At 39.8% G+C, this 25,946-nt stretch overlaps 1 protein-coding gene across 3 annotated transcripts in view; it reads right to left on the bottom strand.

Moving 5' to 3' along the window:
- Nucleotides 1-7,540: 7,540 nt before the first annotated feature.
- LOC103094615 (rho guanine nucleotide exchange factor 37-like) overlaps nt 7,541-25,946 on the bottom strand; it is a 41,441-nt gene continuing 23,035 nt past the window's right edge. For 2 of the 3 annotated variants that reach the window (XM_007473103.3, XM_056810946.1), the window contains 5 exons: nt 23,692-23,809; nt 17,891-18,038; nt 12,666-12,865; nt 11,968-12,071; nt 7,541-8,017 (listed from right to left, as the gene is read on the bottom strand). In XM_007473103.3, the coding sequence (XP_007473165.2) occupies nt 7,700-8,017; nt 11,968-12,071; nt 12,666-12,865; nt 17,891-18,038; nt 23,692-23,809 (888 nt within the window). In that variant the 3' untranslated portion in view covers nt 7,541-7,699. The remainder of the gene's footprint in view (nt 8,018-11,967; nt 12,072-12,665; nt 12,866-17,890; nt 18,039-23,691; nt 23,810-25,946) is intronic. The other variant, XM_056810947.1, reaches the window with a different exon arrangement.

Raw genomic sequence — 25,946 nt, 5'->3', positions numbered from 1 at the left:
TGCCCCATTCATCTAAATCTTGTCTAGTTCAGAGCTACCTTGGGACACAAGCTGGACCCACTGTATGAAGGGACATTCCACTTCCATTATTCCCCAGAAGGAGGGGCGACAGTGAGCTTGAAATGTTAGATAAAGTAGTTTGGGAGTGAAAGGAACTGTGTGGACTGAGGTGCCCTCATTGCCACACAGCATCCACCCTTGGAAGAACATCAGAAAGTAAATTTCCTGGTACCCATAACAAGGAGGCTCTAGTTTTCCTGTGGCTACTTCAGAAGGCACATTGACTCAGGCTGCTTTAGCTTCTATAATGGCAATAGCAGAATAGGACATTGTTGTGATGTTTCTCCCAATTCAAAATGTTTCCTCCTCTCACACTTGAAAACTCACTCTAATTTTTAAGCTAATTTTAATTTAATCTTTATGATTTAAAAAATTCTCCCAGTTTCCCATTGTTTCAAGGTGTTCCAAGGGGCTTGGAAGAGGGGCCCAGAAGTTGGAGGCCACATAACTTCTCTGCCCATTGACTTCCACAAGGCTCCACTCTGGGCTCCTCTTTTTGTCCTGTCTCTCCAGGACTGTCACCGACTGTCCAGCCAGTAGGCTCATTTCATGGTTGCTCCGGGCTACAAATGGATTAACAGCCACCACCTAAAAACACACAGAAAGTAACAAAGCAAGAAGACCAAGAAAGGCATAATGGTCCAAGAACAAATGGAAGCAAAGAGGTGCAAATTCATTTCTTGCTACCAATGACTTGGGAAGCCATGTGGAGACAGTGGAAAAGGCATTGTATTTGAAGTTAGAAGATCTGGTTACCACTTCTGTGACTGAGCAAATCATCTCTTTTCTCTGAGCCTTGGTTTATTCATCCATAAAATGAAGGGCTTAGACTAGACAGATTCTAAGGTCCCTTTTAAGTCTCAGACAATGTTCCTATATTCCTCACACTTTCCCATACTCTCTGTGGACCATTGTCTCTTCTCTTCATTCTTCTCATTGTCTTTTTCTTGTTAATGAGGAGTCTAAAAATGTCTCCAGCTCTTTCTCTTACTTAGAGCTCCATAGCTCTCAAAGAAACAAAGATTTCTAGAGCCACAAGAAACCCAAGATGCACAACATCTGGACGAGTTGGACTCTTGTTTAACTTAAATATGTTCAGAGATGGGGACCTTACATGGCTAATTCTATTGGGAGTATCATCCACTCCCTGTCCATTCTCAAGAAGAGCTTGGTTCACTCATCCCAGTTTCATGGCAAAAGTGTTTTTTTTTAATTTCCTTTTAGGGGGTGGGGGTGGGGCTCTTTTCAAATCCTAGTTTCCTTTTGGGCTTGGCCATCCTTGAATAAGGAAAAGAACTTTGCCTAGGCAGGAGGTACTACTATTCTCAGCTGCCTAAAATCTTCAGGGCTCAAGACAACTAGGTTGTTCAGTAGATGGAAAGTGAGGCCTGGATATAGCAGATCCTGCATTCAAATTTGACTTCAGTCACTATGTGACCCAGCTAAGTTGCTTAACCCCATTTGCTTTGTCCTTACTGCACTTCTGCCTTGAAACCAATACTTAGTATTGATTCTAAAACAGAAGGTAAAGGTCTTATCATTTAAAAACACTCATCAGGGCTGCGTCAGAAGCCATGACATATGTGAAATCTTGGCAGTGGCCAGAGACAGGTGTGTGTGTTTTCCTTTTCTTTTAAAAAATTAACTCTTACCTTCTTTCTTAGTTATCAGTTCTAAGGGCAGAAAAGGGGTAAAAAATGTGGATTACCTGACTTACTGAAGAGCGTCTGAGGATTGATTTGTACCCAAGTACTCTTGACTTGGGTACAAATGACAGGTACCAAAGTACCTGACTTGGCACTCTATCCACTGTGCTACCTCACTGCCCTAATGTGTTTTCAAATCCTGCTCCTAATGTCACCCTGGGCAAGTCATTTAACTTATCAAAGCTCTATACAAATGGTCTTAAACTCAAATGATATACTCAAGCACACATAAGCATCCCTGTTGGCTGCATATTGACTGAGAAAACCACATAGTAACATGATTTATATTCTATTTGTAAAATTTGTTAAATATTGCCTAATTACATTTTAATCTAATTTGGGCCTCCCTCAGAAGTTATCTGCCACAATGCCACAATGGCTGATACAACTCTCTGAGATCTTAAGTTAAGAAGAAGGTACTAATCAGTACTGCTGAAAGGAATATCCTCACCCAAAATTTTCCTGTACTAATTAACTCAAAAGTCAAGACTATGCCTTACCACATACATGCATATATACATGTATGTGATGCATCTAAATATATTTGTGCATATGTGTATAAATATATGTATTCATGGGAAAATATGAGTTCATTAGTGTCAGCAACTTCTAGGTGATGAATCCATAAATAATCCAACAGGCATTTATTAAATATCTACTATGTGTCAGATACTTTGCTAGATGCTAGATGCTAGATGCTAGATTCAGAGAGAAAAAGTGAAATAGTACCTCCCCTCAAAGAGCTTACATTCGATCAGGAAGACAACATGTATAATAGCGTGGGGAAGACTCTTCCAGAAAAAGACTTTTACCATACTCATTTGGCTTAACACAGTGCCTGGTATAGAATAGGTGTTTAATAAGTTAATTGATTATTGATTGATTGAAATTGTTAAAATCCATTCTGTGCTTGTAAAAAATCCTTATCAGGGCATCTCTGGCCAATCAGCTCATTCAATCCCCAGGGCTAGACCCCATACAAGGAAGAAGTCTCAGTCTAGTTGGCTATGATTGATCCAATGAGCAGACTGAATATTTGGAAGTTATAGGTAAAGTTAACAGTGAATGTCTGTGGTAAGTGGAGCATCTTAGATAATTATATATTCACTATTATGTAATTATGTATTATAGAGAATTATCTGGTCTCTGTATACACTATAGACACTAATGATTCTAGATGTCAACCTTTGGTCTAAAACATTTGCTGCAAATATTATTACTAGTCTGTTTTCTGTTCATTTTTTTTGTTTCTATAGAAGCCTATTTTTTTCATAGTCAAATGCATGATTTTATTTCCACTAATTTCTTCCATTTGACAGATTCATGGAAATCTTATTTACCATGCCTGAGTCTTGTATTCCTTTTTCTTTTAGCATTCTACTTTTTAAAAAATATTTAGATCGGTGAAGTAGAATTTACTTTCATATATGTTGTGAGGAAGGGATCCAAACCCAGTTTTCCCTACCCAATAAAACCCTTACTTTTTGCCTCACTAACAACTTTTAAGACAGAAGGGGTCTAGGCACTTGGGGTTAAATGACTTGCCCAGAGTCAATACAGCTGGGAAGTGTCTGAGGCCAATCCTAACTGCAGACCTGGTACTCTATTTACTGTTAGCTGCCCCTAACATATCCAATTTCAACCTCATTCTCTTTCCCCTCAAACCCAGCTTCCCCTGTCTATTTTCCTTCTAGTCACAAATGAATATGATCTCAGTGCCATATTTGACTTCTCAAACTCACTCACCCCCCTATTAAATAAGCTGACAGATTTCTGTTTCACACTTCTGTTTGCTCAATTAATTTTGCATGAGATCAGATCCTATGGCTCACACAGTGATGACTCCAGTGTAAGACCTCCTCAATCTCCCATCTCAACTATTTCAATGGTCTCCTACTTGGGTTTCCTGCCTCAAGCCTGCTCACTCCAATCCGTCCTTCACACATCAACAAAATGATTTTCCTAAAGCATAAGTTTTCGATCATGTTACCCAGCTCCTTTATAATTTCAGTGCCTCCTTCTTATTGCTAGAATCAAGTAGAAATGCCTCTATTTGCCATTTGAAGCTCTTTACAACCTGGTCATTCTTACCTCTCCAGAGACCTGTTACCTACCTTTCCTACACATGCCCTGTGAGAATCAGCCACACTGGCTTATCCTCACACATAAAAGGTTCCATTTCCCATCTCTGTATTTTCCACTGCCTAAAATGAACTCTTTCATTCCCTTTAGTGTACAGCACAAAAGCCATCTTCTACATGGAGCCTTTACTGATTTTATCCAGTCATTGTTGTCCTTTCTATTAAAACCCAAACCATCTTATATTATGTATATGCTTATATAGATAACTATTGTTTTCTCTTAGAATGTAAACTCCTTGAAGGCAAGGACATTTGTCTTCGGATCCTTAGCATTTAGCAAAATGTCTGGCACATCAGAGGTATTTAAAAATGAACATTGATTGATATATGACTGATTTTACACCTGTTTTTAGTGGGAATGTACATCTAGATTCTTACAAAGTATATAATATTAACTTGTGGCTATGGATATATACTTTTTAATATTATGAAGGAAAAATTCTCATATTTCTATATTTTACAATTCAAAATATTAAAATGATGTGCTTTGCCAAAGGTTTTTCTGCCTCTAATATGACTATATAGTCTTTTTTTCTCTTGTTACTATTGGTGGATATCCTGATTTTTCTTGTACCCCAATTGTAAATTTTACTTGGATCATCAGATTATAAAGTTAAAGCTGAAGATAATCCTAAAATACTGTCTAGTCCAATCCTTTCCTTTAACAGATGAGGAAAAAGAGCTATAGGAGTGAAATGACGGAACCTTTTATGTGTGAGGATAAGCCAGTGTGGCTGATTCTCACAGGGCATGTGTAGGAAAGGTAGGTAACAGGTCTCTGGAGAGGTAAGAATGACCAGGTTGTGAAGAGCTTCAAATGGCAAATAGAGGCATTTCTACTTGATTCTAGCAATAAGAAGGAGGCACTGAAATTATAATAGGCAAGGCAACTGGAGACACAAGGATTTGAACACAGGTCAAGTAAGGAATATCAAGCTCTGGAAATGGTTAAATACCTATGTAGATGATAGAATGAAGAAGGGAGAGACTTGAGGTACATAGATCAATTAGGAGGTTGTTCAACAGAGATATTGGAAGTATTTTAAAAATGCTTGTTGACTAATATCTGACTGATTTGACAGTGGGAATCTACTTCTAGTTTCTCCCAAAATATATAATATTAATTAAATTAATTTCTAATATTAAGATAACAAAGCACTGAAACATATTGGTGGCTCTATGAGTTCAGAGAATGGGGACATATGTGAAAGATGTTATAAAGATAGGCTGAATTCATAAGGTGTGTCCCTCTTCAGATAGGTAGGGTGAATTAAAGGAAGAAGTCAAGGGGATCACCACGGTTGGAAGGATAATGATGCTTTGGGCAGTAAAAGAGAAGTTCAAAAGAGGAATGAGTTGGTGGTGAAAAATAATGAGTTCCATCAATACAATGAAAGGGAATGCTATCCACCTCCAGAGAAAGAACTGTTGGAGTCATCTTTCCCATCAGTGTATTTATGGTTTTGTTTTGGGGTTTTAGTTATGTATCAGTGTACTCTTACAACAATGACCAATATGGAAATATGTAGTTCATGACAATAAAAATTGAATTTAAAAAAGAAAAAGAATGAGTTTTCTATTTTGGACCTGTGTAGTTTAAGATGTCTATAAGACATCCAGTTCAAACAGGCAGGTTATGAAATAGGAGAAGAGCTCAGGAGAAAACCAAGGATTAAATATATAGATCTGAAATTATCTACAAAGAGACAGTAATTAAACCATGGGAACTAATGTGATTGCCAGTTGAGAGAGTATAAAAAGAAAAGGAAAGAGAGCTCAGCACAGTATCTTCTGGTATACCCACAGTTCCTTTAGGAAAGGGACAGAGATAATGACCCTGCAAAGGATGAGGGGAAGTAGCAGTCAGAATTTGAGGAGGGGAACCAGGAAAGAATGCAGTTATGAAAACACCAAATGGAAGGGTATCCATATGAAAGTAATGGAATATCGTGCCATAAGAAGCAATGACTAAGAAAATGCAGAATAATTTTAGAAATTTTAGAGAAATAAGAAAAATCAAGAGAATAACAATGACTATAATAATGTAGATGAAAACAACACCTGATGGTGTTGGTAAAACCTATGTCCCATCTCTCCATCTGAGAGACCAAGGCTAGATGTGCGTTGTAGCCCAGGATCTTGATGGGACTTCTGAGGCAGGAGTTCCTAGCTGCCCCCTAGCTCAGTCCCCCCCAAAAAATCATTAAGGATTACTGTAAGTTAAGAAGCTATGGAGCAGATCTGGGGCACTTGGAGTTAACTTTGCCTCCAGATGGGTCTGAGACTCAGTGGCAGGACTTTTTGAACAAGAAGAGGAAAGTGTTTTTTAGGACTTTGGTAGAGTTTCTGAGATGCGAGAGAACTTACTTCCCGAATGCTTTTACTATCAGGAAATACCTTCCAACTGCTTTGGAGACTGCTTGTCTCTGGGGATATTTTGATAGGCTTTTATTAAAGGGAATATTTATTTGAATCTTCTGGCTCTTGTGTGCACCATCTCCCCAGATGCAGATGGTAAACAGAATAGGATGGAATGAGACATGTTATCAGACATGGCCAATAGGCGGTTTTCATTTTTCTTACTGAAATTTCTTTTTGTTATAAGAGAAGAGTCTATCATGCCAGGGATATGAGTCACTGGGAAGTGAAATAAGATAGCATGATTATAACTTCTTTAAAGCATTTTGAGCTCTTTAACAAAGGAGAAAATGGAAACATGTATGTACAAGGAGTAGTGTAAATTCAAGTTGCTTTCCTTTCTTTAAAATCTATCTAAAAAAAAGGCATGACAACATGGACTGGTGCCCTGGGAATCTCTGCTGGTTGGATATTGAAACCATCCACAGCACCTGCCTGAATGCTGGGCTCCTCATGTGGGACAACCTGATATGGTTCTAATTCTCCGGCTGGCATTTACTCTCGATAACCTGGAAATCACATGGAAATTTTTCTGAGATGGGCAGTTAGTCCTCTGGGAATGACAAATGCGTTTCCAATTTCCTTCATTAAACAAAAATGTATTAAAAAGGTAAAATTCTGAGCTAGGTCCTGGGAGGCCTGGAAAGAGGTATAAAGTTCAGATCAAACAGTGTATCTTCACTCATATGGCTTATATTATTCAAAATGGGTCAGATGTGAACAAGAAGAATAAAATGCTATGTGTGATCTAAGAGGAAGAGCATTATGTCAAGGGATTGGGGCAATCGAGCAAAGTGTTTAGGGATTATATAAATGAATGAAGCTGAAGAATTGAGAATCTAAATGATGCCTTGCACCTTGTGCTTACAGCTCAGCTCTGGCCCACAGCCCCAAGTGCCCACTTCCTGGCATTGTTTCCCCTTCCTGAGGTCGAGGCACCTATAGGAGGACAAGGAGGCAGCTAGGTGACTCAGTGGATCAAGAGCCAGGCCTAAAGACAGAAGGTTCTAGGTTCAAATTTGGCCTTGGATACTTCCTAGCTATATAACTGTGGGCAACTGACTTAGCCCCCATTGCCAAGCACTTACTGCTCAAAGTCATAAAGACATGGATTTGAAGAGAACCTGGGGAAAATTTCTTCACCTCCATTTCTTGATCTATAAAATAATCATAGAATCTATTTCACAGAATTATTTTAATGATTGAAACGAGACAATATATGAAAAGGGCTTTATAAATTGTAATTAGTGACACACAGATGTCAGACATTAAAATTTCTATTTCTCTTCTCCATGACAACCACTCAGATATTTGAACACTGAACATGGACTCTCTAAGCCTTCTCTTCTCTAGGAAAAAAAAGATATTCTTTTATTAATCTTTATGTGACATAGTGGACATGATTTGTTGAATGTTCGGTAGAAAAGCCTTTGAGGAGTGGCTGTGGGCTCTCCCCAGACAAAGAAGAGAGACTGCACAGTTCCTTGTATAAATACCTCCAGTGTCCACCATCCAACAACTAGTATTTCCTTTGATATCCCTGTCCTGAAGGGGAGCCACAATCTGCCCTCTCTGAAGGGTCACAGCCAGATTTCCAATACCGTTGATGTTACTTGTCATCTGGCAGAGCTTGCTGGGACCATACTTGTTCACAAGGGCCTTGACCTGTGTGTCTGCAGCAGGTTGGAGTGTCTAAACAAAGGAGAAGACGTGATGAGTCATAAAGCTGGCCAATAATTAATGGGATCCCATTAGGAGGCACCTCTTCCAACCTATACCGAGTCTACACTTACACACACACACACACACACACACACACATCATGACTTTCCCCACTGTGGTTTCAATATATCACAGGTTAACATACAAACTGAAATGGAATTTTGTAACTGAGCAGTCATGGGAGTGATTCAGATCAAGGAGAGGAGGGTGGTGGGGTGGAGTATCAGGAAGGTGGCTGCTGAGCCTCTGGAGGAAGAAAGCTGTTAAGAAATCAAAAGTATGCAGTTATTATTTCCTTCAACCAGCCCCAAGTGAGGGAATTCCCCATCCAGGCTTGGCTTCCAAACTCTGCCTAGCCTAGTCCCCTGGCACAGATACTCTCACAATTTGTTTGTAATCTCTGTACTGGGCAGCACAGTCTTAGGTCTTACAGAGCTATCATACTGGGGAAAAATATAAGAGGGCATAGTAATCATCCTCTTAGTATCGGACTGATATTAGAGAAATGAGAATCTGTTTTGAAAGCTCTTCTCCAGCCTGCAAAGGACTATCAATAAATTATGTGTCTAAATCCCTTGTCCTCTATCCTAGGTTTTCCAGCTCAATCAAATGACAAGTTGAAACAGTATCAGATAATCACCCTTAGAATAACTACTACTAACATTACAATTGCTACTAATGCTAATAACATCTCATTTTCATTGTGATTTCCCATAGTGCTTTATTCATGATGACTCTGAGGAAGTTAACACAAATATTAGATAATTTCTTATAAAGTCCTGAGTTGATGGAATTCTCCACCTTGCCTCTGAAGCCTCCTCCTTTCTAGGTGCCATCGCCTCCATTTAGAATGTAAATTCCCTGAAGACAGGACTCATCTACACACACACACAACAACCAGCAGGCAGGAATTGCTGTCTTCCAAGTACAAAAAAAAAGACTAAGGCTGGAAGATGAGGAAGAACTAAGGAATCTATACACCTGCCTCTCCTTCCATACTTTGTTTCTTTTTTAATCATTACCTCCATTCTTAGAGTCAATATTGTGAAGGGAACTAATGAAAAAAGCTGTGAAGGACGGGGGCCTAGCAGTAGCAGATCTTAAACTGTACTATAAAGCAGCGGCCATCAAAACAATATGGTACTGGCTAAGAGACAGAAAGGAGGATCAGTGGAATAGACTTGGGGCAAATGACCTCAGCAAGATAGTGTACAATATACCCAAAGATCCTAACTATTGGGATAAGAGCCCACTATTTGACAAAAGCTTTTGGGAAAATTGGAAAACAGTAGGGGAGAGATTAGGTTTAGATCAACATCTCACAGCCTATACTAAGATAAATTCAGAATGATTAAATGACTTAAATATAAAGAGGTAAGTTTAAGTTAATTAGATGAACACAGACTAGTGTACCTGCCTGATCTATGGGAAGGAAAAAACTTAAGACCAAGCAAAAAATAAAGAATATTAAAAATTGTAAATGAATAATTTTGATTATAGTAAATTAAAAAGTTTCTGTACAAACAAAGCCAATGCAAACAAAATTAGAAGAAAGCAAAAAATTGTGAAAAAATCTTTTTTAACAAAAACCTCTGACTTTTAAAAGCCTAATTTCTTAAATTTCTAAGATGCTAAATCAATTGTACAAAAAATCAATTCATTCCCCAATTGATAAATGGGCAAGGGACATGAATAGACAGTTTTCAGGTAAAAAAAATCAAAAATATTAATAAGCACATGAAAAAGTGTTCTAAATCTCTCATAATTAGATAAATGCAAATCAAAACTACTCTGAGGTACCACCTCACACCTAGCAGACAGGCCAATAAAGGAAAATAATAAATGTTGGAGGGGATGTGGCAAAACTGGGAAACTAAAGTATGGCTGGTGGAGTTGTGAATTGATCCAACCATTCTGGATGGCAATTTAGAACTGTGACCAAAGGGCAATAAAAGACTGCCTGCCATTTGATCCAGCCATAGCACTGCTGGGTTTGTACCACAAAGAGATAATAGTGAAAATTCTTGTACAAAAATATTCGTGAAGTAATGAAAATCTGTAACTCCTCCACATTGGCTACCATTTATTGTATGTGTAAAGATTAGCCACAGCATGAGAAAAAGTGAAAAAACAGGAAGGTGGTCATATATTGTGGAGGCTCTTAAATGCTTGGCTGAGTTTGATGTTACTCAGGAGGCAACAATGAAAACTGAAGTGGAGGAGCCAGAGAGGAAAATTATTTTACAAACCAAATTCTGAACTTTCAACCACTTAATCAGCTCAGAAAAGCAGTTAAACCATTCAGGCATTGAGGAATGCCTGAAAGGAAGCATGAGGACACCGTTTTGAAGAGTATATATACATGATGGATTAACAATCTTCATCCCCACCAGGAATGAAAATGCAGACCTTCCCAAATACTTTCCCCTTTGCTCAGGAATTTGCTGGAATCAGCACAGGATGGTGGAGAAGAATGAACCAAAGCCAGTGGCTGTGTAGCAAGGATTCCTAGAGGGCCAGTGCATCTCTGTGGGGACACAAGGGACCTGAGAGAGTCCACGCAGATGAAAAGGTATGTATGCATCTTGCCTGTCTAGACTAGGAGAGCTTAGGGGGACCAAGAGGGCCTCCATGTGGAAAGGTGGAGTAGCTAAGACCTAACAGAGTCGTCTTGTATTTCCAACACTTTGAGGAACAGATTCCCAGCTGCTGATGTGAGTAGATTGGATATGACCTGAGGATAAACTCAGAGATGAACCCTAAGAAAGGAGAAAGACTTCAAGTTATCAAGGATCCAAGTCTGAAGTGCACAGATTGAGGTCAGGGTCAGTGCATCACAGGAGAGTCATGTGGGCTGAAGTGAAGGGTTCATTGGTGGCAACCTGGGAGTGAGTAATGGCCCAGATGTGGTCTGGGTGTGTGTGGGGGGGGGGGTGTGGGTCACATTTTGAAGGCTCTGCACTATTTCTGCTGACATTTTCCTTTTGGAAGGGTTGTATTCTGACAGTATCTGTCATGTGAGGCTATGCAGAAAAGTTGAAATTGAAGAGTCTTTATTCAGATGCCCACTAAAGAATGACTTGCTTGCTCTTTAACTCCCAAGACACACGTGGATATATGTGGATGGAATGCTGGTCTCTCCAAATTTTATTAAGCTTGATTTATAATCCTACTATGTACCAGTGCCAAAAGACACCCTCGAGGAACTTCCCATCCTTTGCCTTCTTTTCTCCCAGTAACAATATCCTAATCAGGATAATTCAAAGTCGGACTTTGCAGACCCAGCCCGGAGCACTGGGCCTTGCACAAAGTGGGCGATCACAAATGCATTTTGAATTGGTTTTGCTGGCAGCATCGTTCTATATCCCAGAGTCATCATGTTTTTCACCCTTGGAGGGTGACAGAAGGGATCAGGACAATGGAAATCTCTATTCTTTCGCTCTAGAAAAGTGACTAGTGATAATTCCACGGAGGAGAAATGACCTTCACTGGACACTCACAGCCTCTGAATCGCCTGCTCACAGGGCTGTAATTAGGGTGTTGTGGCCTGGCCTTTGCCTCTGACGCCCATATCTAACAGGGCTATAGTGTGTCTCAGGAGGGTGTGCTTCTTCTCCTTTGGCTCAGGGAACCACAGCTTAGTGCTGGCATTGGCACCCGAGGAAGAGTGTGCGGAAAGGTGTGCCCCCAGCTAAAGGACAGAGGATGAAAAGGGGCAAGGGAAGGGATGTGCTGTCCCTCGGTTACCAGCTGGACTCTGCTGCAGCCATCAGTGTCACCCCAGCTGTCCTCTGGGCTCTCCCACAAACGTTCTCCCTCACGTCTGCCCTGCCACGCATCCAGAGTCTTCCAGGAGAGCCTGCCCCTACGACTTGCAGGGCAGCAAGGTGCCAGGAGACGCAAGTACCAAAGACTCTCACCCGGGTCCCAATCCCAGCTCCTTGCTGGCACTGACTCGGGCGCAGCGTCTTCCTCTGGGCCCAGCGCTCCCTGGCTGTCAGAGGCTCCACCTTGTAGTCTGTGGCTGTGGGGCAGTAAGCAACAGAGCAGGAGGGAAAGGGATGCATGAGAGAGGGAGCAAGCCTTTCTGGAGAAGGCGGGTCTAGGGCCAGGCTTTGGTCACTGCTATGGAAAAGAACATTAGCTTGATGGAAACAAGGAAGGGAAGCCCAGGGGCCATGAAGGTTCTCCCCATAAAAGGGGGCTTGATGGAGACGTTTGAGAAGTCACATGATATACCAGACACTTCTTGGGCCATCTTGGGGTGAGCAGCTGCTGGGTTTTGAGTCCCTCCTCCCTTGGGCCTATGGCCTTGGCCAACTCAACCAACCACTGGGAGTCTTTGTTTCTTCATGTGTGAAATAAGGATAAGAATGATCTCACTTCCTCCTTCATGGGGCTGTTACAGGGAAAGGGCTTCGTTCACCTTAAAGCTCTGTCATTCATGTTATTGGCAATATTGGGCTTCTCAGTGCTTGGGAAACCTTGTGTCCTTGGTTGGTCCCATCACCACTAATTCAGTCTTTATGGAGTAGCATCATCAATACATATTTGTCCAAGGCCAGAACCAGTTAATCTGGGAGTTTGAGGGCTTTTCCTGACTGGCCAAAATTCTTACCATTTTCCCTCCACCTCTTATACTCGTTGACATTGGAATTAACTTCTTGTGTGGCTCTGGTGTCCCTCTGCAAGGCCTCATAGGCCTGGTCATCAGGTGGTGTGTTCTCTAGTATCTTCAGCAGTAGGGGTGGGTATCTGGTCACCGGCTGCACAGGTATCACCAGCAGGAAACTGAGGCCTGAAGCTCTAGCCTGTGGCCTAAGGGAAAAAGGGAAGGGGGCACAAATGAGTTAGGTAGACACTTGTGTACCGGATAGAGAATTGGTACTAGGAATTGGAGACCAATGTTTCAGTCCCAACTCTGACACTGGGCAAGGCATTTATCGTCTCTGGTCCTCATTCTTGTCACTTGTAAGATGAGAACATTGAACTATATCAGGAGTTTTTCTTTCTTGAAACCCTTCCCTTCTACCTTAGAATCAATACTGTGTAATGGTTCTAAGGCAGAAGAAGAATAAGGGCTAGGCAATGGGGGTTAAGTGACCTGCCCAGGGTCACACAGATGGGAAGTGTCTGAGGCTAGATTTGAACCCAGGACCTCTCTCATCTCTAGGCCTGACTCTCAATGCCCTGAGCCACCCAAATATCCCACTCCCATAGAGTTCTTAAAAAGCTTTTTTGGGTCATGACCCCTTAAGATACATTAGCAAAAGCTAACCATGTTTTTAAATGTGTCAGATAAAATATATATATATATATATATATATATAAATATATATATATATATATAAATATATTACAAAGGAAACCACTGATAGTGAAATGCAGGTATCAAAATATTTAAAAAACAAGTTCACAGATCCCAGGTTGAGAATTCATGAAGTAGATGCTTGCTTAGGCCCATTTTTAGCCTCAACATTCAGTGGGGATGTGGTGGATCAGATCTTGCCAAACACTCATCCTGGGTTCCCTCAATGCTTAACTGGCTCTTCAAAGAAAAGAATGTCTGGGGGCAGCTAGGAGGCTCAGTGGAGAGAGAGCCAGGCTTAGACCCAGGAGGTCCTGGGTTCCAATTTGGCCTCCAATTCTTCTTCTCCATGTGACCCTGGCCTAGTCACTTAATCCCAACCGCCTAGCCCTTACCACTCTTCTGCCTTGGAACCAATACTACCAGTACTTAGTGTAGATTCTAAGATGGAAGGTGAAGGTGTACACGTACTTATACTTTAAAATTCTCCTCCATCTCTTCATTAAGTCAACAGTCAACAAAAGAATAAATCAGGCCTGATTTGAACTATTTGCCTATTTCTAAAATGTCACTGTTTACATTTTAAACATCAACTCAAAGAGGAGGAGGAGGAGGAGGAAGAGGAGAAGGACAAAGAGGAGGAGAAAAAGGAGAAGGAGAAGGAGGAGGAAGAGAAGGCCACTGAAGAAAGTCATACAATCAAACTGCCTGGGCCCTCAATGCTACATAGAAAGATTTTGATCCTTCCTTTTTTGCTTCTTCCTCCCATTTCCAGAACAGGCTGTTCTAAAATGTCTCTCCTTCCTCAAGTCTCCTAGCACTCCTGCCTTCTCTCTGTTAGCAGCCAGCTTTACCTCCTACTTCACTGAGAGAACAGAGGCCATCTATTGTGTGCTTCCTCTCTCCTTCCCTATCCTGAACCTCAGCACCTCTATGGGTCACCATCTTTCCCTCCTCTGAGTTATAGTCACTGATAAACAGGAACAGGTGTTCCTTCTCCTTGTCCAGCTCAGTCCCACTTCCTCTCTCCTCCTATTCACAGCCATATTCCTAAGGGAAAAAATGTCTACAGTCATTTCTTCTTCCCCTCCTCCTCCTCCTCCTCCTCCTCCTCCTCCTCCATCTTCTCCTCCTTCTCCTCCTCTTCCTCCTGCTTGCAATGTAGCTTCCACCTTTTATGGTCACAAAATGATTCTCTGCAAGGTTACAAACAATCTCACCAAAGTTACCAATGATCTGCTAATTGCTAAATCCAATGGCCTTTTCTCATTTCCTGTCCTTCTTTGACCACTCCCTCCTCCAGAATGCTTTTCTCCTTCCATTTTTATGACACTTCTCTCTTCTACTGTCTCACCAATCTTCAGAGTTTCCTTTGGGAAGTCCACATCCATGTTTCACTCCCAACTATGACTGTCCTCCAAGGCTCTGTCTAGAGTCCCTTCTTGTCCCTCTTAGGGGCTCCAATGGTTTTTAAGGACCATCTCAATGCAAAAGACTCTGAAATGTATTTATCTAGCCTTAGAGTCTGAAGACTATTGGAGTGTGAATAATAAACTTTGATCTATCTAATTCTCCCTAATCAAGAGAACCACAAATATAGCTGATTCAATTCTTTCTATAAACTTGAGGGGGGGGGGGAGAGGAGGAGTCACAAAATATGGGAGCATGGGGCCTTCTAGAAAAAATTTTGGCTGTATCTGAAATTGAGAATTGGAATATATTCTGTGCTCCTTTAACAGAAAGTTTAAAGGTAGTTGTGTTGCCCAGTGGATAGAGCCCTGGGCTCAGAACCAGGAAACTTGAGTTTAAATCTGACCTCGGTTACATAGTAGTTGTGTGACCCTAGGCTGTCATTTAGTCTATGTCTGTTTTAGTTTCCTCAATAGGAAAAGGGGGATAATAATGATGCTTGCCTTCCAGAGTTGTTGTAAGGATCAAATAAGACAATATTTATAAAGTATGTGGTATGGTACTTGGCACCCAGGTTCTCTTTCCCCAATGCCCTGCAAATACTGGAGGCTAAGTAGTTGATGAACTTAGTGGAGCAGTTGGAAAACTGGTAGATCTCAAGAAACCCTATGCCATAAATGACTTCTTTCCCCCAAAGAGGAACCTCAAAATCTCTACAGCAGAGGAATATAGCTTCCAGGCATCTCTGGAACAGCTCAAGGATACCAGGAGGCAGTGGGATCTGGTAGAAAGAGAGGAGCTTGGGATTTGGGAGACATGGATTCTGTTTCTGCTACTAATTTACCATGTAGCACTAGCACAGTCACCTCCCCTCCTATAGCCTCCATTTCTGCATCTATTTCATGATGGACTAGATAATCTTTAAGATTATATAACTACATATGGACTATATAACAGATGGACTAGATAATTTTTAAGGCTCCATCCAACCCTCAAAGTTCTATTAATCATAGAGCAGCTAGAATTGAAAAATTCACACTTAATTTCATGTATCTTCACCTCTGCAGTTTCTAAAAGGACTCTGGGCATTTGGTGACATTCAAACTTAAAATTATGAGTTAGGTGCTCTATAAGGAAGTCTCAGTAACCAAGAGAAATGGATTAGGAGAGCCCTTAGCTTACCCCCAAATTTCAGCACCATGGGATGGTACTGCCTTGCTTCCCACATAGGAACAGAAAGCAGAGTTGGCCAGAAAAAACTGACCAAAGCTTTGGTTTTCAGATTTGCAAAACAGGGCTCTGGCTTTTCAGGTAACAGTCCTCCAATATTGCAAAAAGGTGAGGCAGTCCTGAAAATAGCACAACTGACTCCTACTAAATAACTGAGACAGAACTGCCTTAGCCTAATAGGATGCTTCCCATTGGCATTTCTGCCTAAGGCAAAGTCTTTTCCCTTTTTTTTTCTGGAGACAGATAGAAAGGTTGGGGAAATGGGAAAGAAAAGGGAGAGAAGAGAGAGGAGGTTGGGGGAGAGAGAGGAAAGAGACAAGGAAGAGGAAGTGAAGGAAGGGATGGGGGAGAAGGAAGAGATGAGAGAAAGAGAGAGGGAGGGGCAAGGAGGGGGAGAGCTAGAGAGAGAGGGAGGGATGGAAGGTGAGAGGAAGAGGGAGAGGGAAAGGTTAGCCTATAGCTGGAAGAAAGGAATCAGCAGAACTAGTGGTCTTGGGTTTTTATTACAAGGGATACTTGTCAGAAATCATTTCAAAGTCCTTCCCAGGGCTGTTGAGGGGAACAGAATGTGATTTCTACACTTAAGCATTGTATATATGTGAGTAACTGTTAACATTTTTGATTTGTAGAAAGGGACAGAAAAGATGGGGCAGTAAAGTTTAAAGTGGATTATGGTTAAAGGACTGACAGCTGAAAAGCAAAAATCAACTGTGCATAAGTAAAGTTTACTAGCAATCTGGAAACTTTCTGGGAATGATCATCCATTTTGGGAAGACAGGTTCAAACTCTTTCATGGAGATCATTGTCATCATCACAACTCACAGACAATGGTTTGGCTAGAGAATAATACTCCTAATCCTTTTTGGTCTTAATTATCATGCGCCTCAGAATGAATATTAACTCCTGTGTTTTTATATTTGTTGTATATTCTATTATAAGGGTTCACTGGAAGGTAGTCAATGTTCAGAGGGATCCTCTTCACAGACCCTCCATCCCAGGAAAGTTCACAAGAAGAAGTGATCTGGCAGTTTCAACTTCCCCTAGCTCCTCTGTTCCTTTTTGGAATCTTGAGTCTTCTTGCCCTTCCCCTGCTTGGGCTGTTCCTTTGCATTGCTGGATATGATTTTCTCTCTCTCACACAATCATTATCAACTCCCCAAAGATCATAGCAATGGATAGCATTGTAGAATCTTAGAGTTAGAAAGGTATTTAGAGGGGGCAGCTGGGTAGCTCAGTGGATTGAGAACCAGGCCTAGAGACGGGAGGTCCTAGGTTCAAATTCGGCCTCAGCCACTTCCTAGATGTGTGACCCTGGGCAAGTCACTTGACCCCATTGCCTAGCCCTTACCACTCTTCTGCCTTGGAGCCAATTGACTCCAAGACAGAAGGTAAGGGTTTAAAAAAAAAAAAAAGGTATTTAGAGGTCATTTCTTCTTTTCCTTCACCATGAATGCAGCCATTTCTTTTACAACATCCCAAAAGGAAGTTAACCAGCATCTGCAGAAATGCTGTCTGGACAACTCAGAAAATTGTTAGAGCCAAAACTGACTTTCATTTACTTCTACTAGGGTGGCTTCCTCTGGAATCAAATTAAAAAAGGACAATCCCTTTTCTTTATGTTAGGTTTTAAATATTTTACCCTATCACTCAGTTTTCTCTTCACCAAAATAAAAATCTCTAATTCTTTAATGCTCCAATGTGTCAATTTCTCCTTCCAAATGTGATACCCAGAACTGGACATTGTCCTCCAGATAAAATACAACCAGAATGGAAGACATTTGGACTCCTAGTTTTCTTGATCAGGATCTTAATAGGTGGCATAAAGTTTAAAAATCTGATTCTAATTTCTTCCTACATCAGTAAGTTTCCCAACCCATTCTGGTGCTTCAACTCACACCAGTGCAGTGATGCCATCATGAATCACTTTCTGTAGGTTGGGTACCTTCTTATACATCTCCATCAGGGCCAAAGCCTGGTCATAGCTGGCACAGTAGACCTTATAGGTATTTTCCATCTCCTCTTTGAATTCAAGGAATGAATTACCTGGTGGTAAATATCCAAAAATATGGGTAATGGTTTTCTATTTAGTAGATTTCTTTTGAATAGCTCATCACATACAAATAACCATATAATCTTTTATGTCACATAAGAAACCCACTCAAGAGTATAAGTATCCCGCCACTTTCCCATTGCAACTTTCACTATCACAGTTTCTATATTTCAGAGGTTGGCATAAGAAATGAAATAGGAGTTTTGGAGGATTAGAGCTGGAAGGAATATGTAAAAGCCAGGAGTCAATGCAGAAAAAATTTAGAAAATATATTATCACCAAATAACCCAAATTTTACAACAATTTATTGTAACACCCCATAAACGAAAAAAAAGCAGACTTTTTCTCTAATACCAAGGGAGGGCCAAAATATTTCACATCAATTTTCCAGATCATGGGAGTGTTGTGTCCTTAACTCCCACGATGTAGAAAAGATATCTGTACTCCAAAGCAAACCAAATTCAGGGCTTTCCATAACCTAATCATAGTGCTAGCCTATAAGTAGAATCAGCCAGCTTCTGTTTTAGCAGAATCTATTGTACCTATAACCACAAGACATCTGCTACCATAAATTGCTCATGAGTCCTGCCCTGTCTATAGATTTTTTCTAGGATCACCCATATTCTACAATGTGGCATCTATTCCATCCCAGGTTAGTTTGTGATTCACAGATCCTGAGCAAGTTAAACCTATGTTGTAATCTATCTTCCCTGTGGTCCCAGGCCAAAAGGCAGCCTAATATAATGGAAAAGATATTGAACATGAAGTTAAAAGACCTAGTTAGGATTGTAGTTCTTAAACCACCATCAGGAAATTAGGATAGTTAGTTGAATTCTGCCACATCAAGTGGCATGGTAGAAAGAGAACCAATTTAGAGTCAGATGACCTGGACTTAATTCTGGTTCAGTCACATACTAAGTATTCTAAATTTGTTGTTGTTCTTCTTCAGTTGTTTCAGTCATATCTGGTACTTGGTGGCCTCATTTGGGATTATCTTGACAAAAAATGTTGGAGTGGTTTGCCATTTCTGTCACTGGCTCATGTTACAGATAAGGAAACTAAGGCAGAGTTAAGAGACTTACCCAGGATTCACATAGCTAGCAAATGTCTGAGACCAGATTTGAACTCTGCTCTTCTTGATTCCAGCTCTATCCACTGTATCAACTAACTGCCCTATTCTAATTTATCTTAAATAGTATCAACCCTTTGAGTGTCAGTTTTATCACCAGCAAAAGGGGCTAATGATTACTGCACCAAGTTCCTCACAATTATCAAATATTATAATGGACTGAAAGTACTGCTTAAACCAATAAAGTCTAAATAAATGTAAGCCACCATCCTAGTTCAGGCACTCATCACCCATTCCCTGAACTATCACATAAGCCTCCTAATTCATCTTGCTTTCTGAAGTCTCTCCTCCCTCTCCAACTCATTCTCCAGGCCAAAGCGATTTTCCCAAAAAACATAGGTCATCCTAGAGCAAGTCCCTGCTCAATAACTTCTAGTAACTCCCTGTTATCTTTAAAATCAAATGCAACCTCATTTAAAGTTCTATACAACCTGTTCTTATGTCATCATAAATTCCTTCCTTTCATGCACTCTTGTCCAGCCAAACTGCACTCATGACCTAGTCTGAGAGAATGAGATGGTCTTTTTCCTTGTTATGTTAACTCCCTCTACTGATGCCCTTAATCTCATCCTTTTCCATCCCTTCCAGATGTGTTTGTCCCTTCAATGGCTCCCTCCTTCCCTTTCTTTACCCATTCAGTGCTCATTCCCTGCTGCATAAAAACATGTCCAGATCTTCTGATCTTTAAAATACCTTCACTGGATTCAGCTATCCTTTCAAACTAATAGTGTATATCTTTTTTCCCTTGAATAGCCAAATTCCTAGGGGAAAGTGTCTATACTCATATCCTCTAGTTTCTCCTCTCCTACTCACTTTTAAATATCTTTTAATCTGGCTTCTATCACCAATGAAATCATTTTTCCAAGTTCATAAATAATTTCTTTCTTGTTAAATGTAATGTCCTTTTTTTCAGCCCTCATCCTTCTAAGCTTCTCCTACAGTTAGAAAATTTCATATTTTTAGGCCATCTCAGGGGTCCTCTAGTCCAATATATACCTGACACCAAGAATGTTCTCTCCAGCATCCAGCCTTCTCTTGAAGGCATCAGCAGACAGTCCATTGTCCTTTTTGGATAGCTGCAGCTCTTAATATCTTACATCAAAAGCTTAAATCTATCTTTCAAACTTGTACTCATTGCTACTTGTTCTACACCATTTGGGTCCAAGTTGAATGAATCTAATCCCTTTTCCATGTAACAACCTTTCAGATACACTTCAAGGTAGCTAACGTTCTCAAATCCTTAAGCCTTCTCTAGACTAAACATCCCCAATTCCTTCAACTAATCCTCATGTGGCATAACCTTGAGGCCTTTCACCATCTTGTGTTGCTCAGTGAAACTATGAGTTTCAGCTATGCCAAGCAGATTTACACAAAGTGACCCATGGGTCACTGTGGAGAATTCTGACAAAAAGAGATCCACTGGAGAACAAATGGCAAATCACTCTAATATATTTGCCAAGAATATACCTTGGACAGCATCCAAATGATAATAAGTAGGCTATAAGGTAAGCCCCTCATGTTGGAAGGGGACCAACACATTACTGATGAAGAGCAGAAGACAACCCTGAATAGCACCAGAAAGAATAAAGTAGCTGGGCCAAAGCCCAAGAGGAGCTCAGCTGTGGATGTGTCTGATGATGAAATTCTGATGCTGTGAAGATCAGTATTGTGTAGCAACCTGGAATAGAAGATCTATGAACCAGTAAGCTTGGTCAAAGCTATGGTCAAACAGGAGATAAAAGTTTAAACATCAACATCTTGGGTGTCATTAAACTTAAATGGATGGGAATGAATTGATTTAATTCAGGTGTTCATTATATATAGTACTTCGGGCAAGAATCCTTCAGAAGGAATAGAATAACCCTTATAGACAATAAAAGGGTGAGGAAAGCAGTAGAGAAATATAATCTCATAAATGATGGAATGATATCTGTTTGCCTAAGAATCCAAAGTGGTTCAATTCTATGAAGATCTATGACATGTTCTAGAAATAACCCTCTCCAAAAATATGTCACATTCATAATAGGGGATTAGAATACTAAAACAGGAAAAAAAGATAATTGGAATTGCAAGGCAAGTATAGCCTTGGAATACCAAATGAAGCAGGGCAGAGAGAAATAGAGTTTTTTCAAGATAATTTGCTGGTCTCAAAGCAGACACAATTTTTCAACAACCCAAATGGTGACTCTTCAAATTGAGACCAAGTGATCAACCTCAAAATTAGATTGATTATATACTTTACAACCAAAGGTGAAGAGTAGCTCTCTATAGTCAATTAAAACATGACCTGCAGATGACTATGGTTGAGATCATGAGTGTCTTATTGCAAATTTTAGAGTTAAATTGAAAAAGGAGGGAAAAACCATCAGAACATATAGGTATGACCTATTTAACATCCCTTGGCAGTATGAAATGGAGATGAGGAATAGATTCAAGGGGTTGTATCTGGTAGATAAGAGTACCTGAGGAACTATGGACAGAAGTTCTTAATGTCATAGTGGAAGCAGCACCAAAAAAATATCCCAAAGAAAAAGAGCAAGAAAGAAAAATGGTTGTTCTGAGGATTTACAAATATTAAAGAATATAATGAAAGGGAAAGGAAAAAAGAAAGATATACCCAACTGAGTACAAAACTCCAGAGAATATCAAGGAGAGATAAGAAGCTTTTTTTAAATGAGCAATGCAAAGAAATGGAAGAAAACAATAGAATGGGAAAGACATTTCTTCCAAAAAGTTAAAGATATCAAGGAGACTTTTAATGCAAAATAGGCATGATCAAAGACAAAAATGGTAGGAACTTAGCAGAAGTAGAAAAGATTAAGAAGAGGTGGCAACAATAAGATCTCAGCATCACTGATAACCACAATGGTGTGCTTACAGATCTAGAGCCACACATCATGGAAAATGAAGTCAAGTGGGTCTTAGGAAATATTGCTAACCATAAGGCTAGTGGAAGTTATAGAATTCTAACTGAGCTAGTTAATGTCAGAAAAGATGATGTTATTAAAATGTTGCTCTCAATATGCCAGCAAATTTGGAAAACTCAACAGTAACCTGGAAAAGATCAATTTATATCCTAATCCTAAAGAAGAGCAATACCAAAAATTGTTCAAATTACCAAACAATTACACTTGTTTCACATACCAGCAAGATCATGCTTAATATATTGCAGGCAAGACTTCAGGAATATATGAATTGACAATTAACCAGAAGTACAGCTTGGTTTTTTGAAGAGGTGGAGAAACTAAAGGACAAATTGCCAATATTTGCTGAATTATAAAGAAATCAATGGAGTGCCAGAAAAACATCTTCTGCTTCACTGAAGACACTGAAGCCTTTGATAGTGTGGATCAAAACAAAATTTGGCAAATCCTCAATGAGATGGGAGCACCAAATCATCTCACTTATTTCCTGAAGAATCTGTGTGAGATTTAAATAGCAGGATTTTTAATTGAAACACAGAAAATTAATTAGTAAAGAAGTATAAAGCTGTCTGTTGTTACTTCTTTATTCAACTTAAAGGCAGAGTCCTTCATCATATGAAATGTCAGATTGGGGGAATAAAAAAGAGAAAGAACATTGCTGGGAGAAATATCTCAGATATATTGACAAAATCATTCTGATGGCAGAAACTGAAGAAGAATTAAGAAACCTCTTCATGTGGGTAAAAGAGGAAAGGGTCAAAGATGGCTTGAAGCTTAATATTAAAGAACAAAATGAAGATCATGGCAACTGGACCCAGCACTTCCTGGTAAATAGAGGGAGAAGAAATGGCAGTCATGGCAGCTTTTATACTCTTGAACCCAAAGATGCCTGCAGATGACAACTACAACCATGGAATGAAAAGGCAAGCTCCATGAAAGGAAAGTTCTTAACAATCTGGACAGCAGAAACATCACCTTACTGACAAAGGTCTGTAGAGTCAAAGCTATGGTTTTTTCAGTAGTAAAGTATGACTATGAGAGTTGGACTACATAGAAGCAATGACCACAAGCTTGGACAGACTGCAGGAGATAGTGGAGAATAAAAAGATCTGGTGTGCTGTGGTCTTGGGAGTCCCAAAGAGTCTGACACAACTGAACAATAAGAAGCAATAAGGGTGGCTCATTGTATTTTGTTAGGAAGTTATTCTTCATACTGTAAAATGATCTGCAATCTTGTAACTTCCACCAATTAGTCCTGGTTGAGCTGAGCTGATAGAGTGTCTCTATGTGATGCTAAAAGTATTTAAAAAAAGATCTAGAGGTAGGATTAAGTTCTAACTTTTAGGCTAGCCTTTTCTCTAGGCTCATGATGACTCCCATATATCCATCCTCCGAAACAGGAGATAATCTGGTAGAACTATAGACCCTGTCACATACTCCATCATCTTTTTTGCATCCTCAGTAGCTTCCATAGGGCCTCCTATATAGAAAGTCCTCAATCATCATGTGTTGAATAAGCAACTGAATTTCAATTGGGGAAGATGCTTAAGCCAATTATCAGAGTGATTCTCTGCTGAGCATTTATGTACTTACCAAGTAAGTGTAGCTGTCCTTCAGAATCTGCCTTTTCTAGGCCTTTAAGGAAACGGCTGTTGACCACGATAATATCATCGATATTGGAGAATATCATATCCAAATCTCTCTGTGGCAGCTAAAGGCACAGAAATCACATTAGGAAGTCAAAAGCACAGATGTGAAATCAGTCAAGGCCTTCTTTATTGAGGTCTTCATTAAAAAAAAAAAAAAAACTCATGCAAAGCTACCAGAAACTCTCAAAAGAAAAAACAATAAAACATCACCAATAAGAATACCCTCCATGAAAAGCAAAAAATTTCTCAAAAATAAAATAAAATAGATATGTCAAAGCTATTCAATGTAATTCAAAAAAATCAGATTACAAAATAAAGATGAAAGTGAACTAAAAAAACTGGATAAGATGATAATGAATCTCAACAGTTTAACAAAATCTATAATCCAATAAATCAATAAGAGCTACAGTTGAATGAAAGATGGAAATATTTTATTAATCATCAAAGTGGTAGCAAAAGGAAAAGAGGAAAAATAATTTTTTGGAAAATCATTTTAAAAGGTTTTTAATAGAAAGAGTCACAAAATGCAAAATAAATAATTTTGACTACATCAAATTAAAAAGTTTTTGTACAAACAAAACCAATGTAACTAAAATTAGAAGGAAAGCAACAAATTGGGAAACAATCTTCATAACAAAAACCTCTGACAAAGGTCTAATTACTCAAATCTATAAAGAGCTAAACCAGTTGTACAAAAAATCAAGCCATTCTCCAATTGAAAAATGGGCAAGGGACATGAATAGGCAATTTTCAGTTAAAGAAATCAAGACTATTAATAAGCACATGAAAAAGTGTTCTAGATCTCTTATAATCAGAGAGATGCAAATCAAAACAACTTTGAGGTATCACCTCACACCTAGCAGATTGTTCAACATGACAGCAAAGGAAAGTAATGAATGCTGGAGGGGGTGTGGCAAAGTAGGGACATTAATGCATTGCTGGTGGAGTTGTGAACTGATCCAACCATTCTGGAGGGCAATTTGGAACTATGCCCAAAGGGCACTAAAAGACTGTCTGCCCTTTGATCCAGCCATAGCACTGCTGGGTTGGTACCCCAAAGAGATCATAAGGAAAAAGACTTGTACAAGAATATTCATAGCTGGGCTCTTTGTGGTGGCCAAAAATTGGAAAATGAGGGGATGCCCTTCAATTGGGGAATGACTGAACAAATTGTGTTATATGTTGGTGATGGAATACTACTGTGCTAAAAGGAATAATAAAGTGGAGGAATTCCATGGAGACTGGAACAACCTCCAGGAAGTGATGCAGAGTGAGAGGAGCAGAACCAAGAGAACATTGTACACAGAGACTGACACACTGTGGTACAAGAGAACGTAATGGACTTCTCCAGTAATGGCTTTACAATGTCCCTGAACAAGCTGAAGCGATCTACAAGAAAAAAAAAACTATCCTCAAGCAGAGGACAAACTGAGGGAGTAAAAACACTGAGGAAAAGCAACTGCTTGACTACAGAGGTTGAGGGGACATGATCAAGGAGAGACGCTAAATGAGCGCCCTAATGCAAATACCAACAACAAGGAAATGGGTTCAGAGCAAGGACACATGTGATACCCAGACAAATCGCCCCGTGGGCTAGGGAAGGGGTGGCGGGGGGTTGGGGGGAAGGTAAAGAAAATTATCTGTTTCCAATGAACAATGTATGAAAATGACCAAATAAAATAATGTTTTAAAAACTAAAAAAAAAAAAGGGTTTTAAATCAAGGTAGATAACAATAATACATATGGAAAATAGAATAAGGGGTGAAAATTTAAGAAGTGTCAAGATTCCCAGAAACTGGGCAGCAAGAAGGAGACTCAATGTCAGGCCTGAATTCAGGAGTCCTGGGTTCAAATCTGGATCAAGCTATATTCCTAGTTACATGACCCAGGATAAGTCACTTAACCCCAATTACTTAGCCCTCACCCTGTCTTGGAGCCAATATTTAGTATCAACTCTAAGGTAGAAGGAAAGCCTATCTGACCATAATGTTACATTAAATTGTACAGGAAAATTTGTCATAAATACTGAAACCAAGGGATAGATCAGGCATAAACATGAAGATGCAATGGATCTAATTATAGCCAGAAGACTTGGATTTGAATCATGGATTACTTATTGATCATAACCCATGACCTCACAGGAGTCACTTATACCCTCTAAGTATTCCTTAGTTCCTGCATCTGTAAAATAAGTGAGTT

The sequence above is a fragment of the Monodelphis domestica genome, chromosome 1, assembly GCF_027887165.1.
Source record: "Monodelphis domestica isolate mMonDom1 chromosome 1, mMonDom1.pri, whole genome shotgun sequence".
Classification (NCBI taxonomy): Eukaryota; Metazoa; Chordata; class Mammalia; order Didelphimorphia; family Didelphidae; genus Monodelphis; species Monodelphis domestica.
This window is presented reverse-complemented; position numbering and strand designations above follow the sequence as displayed.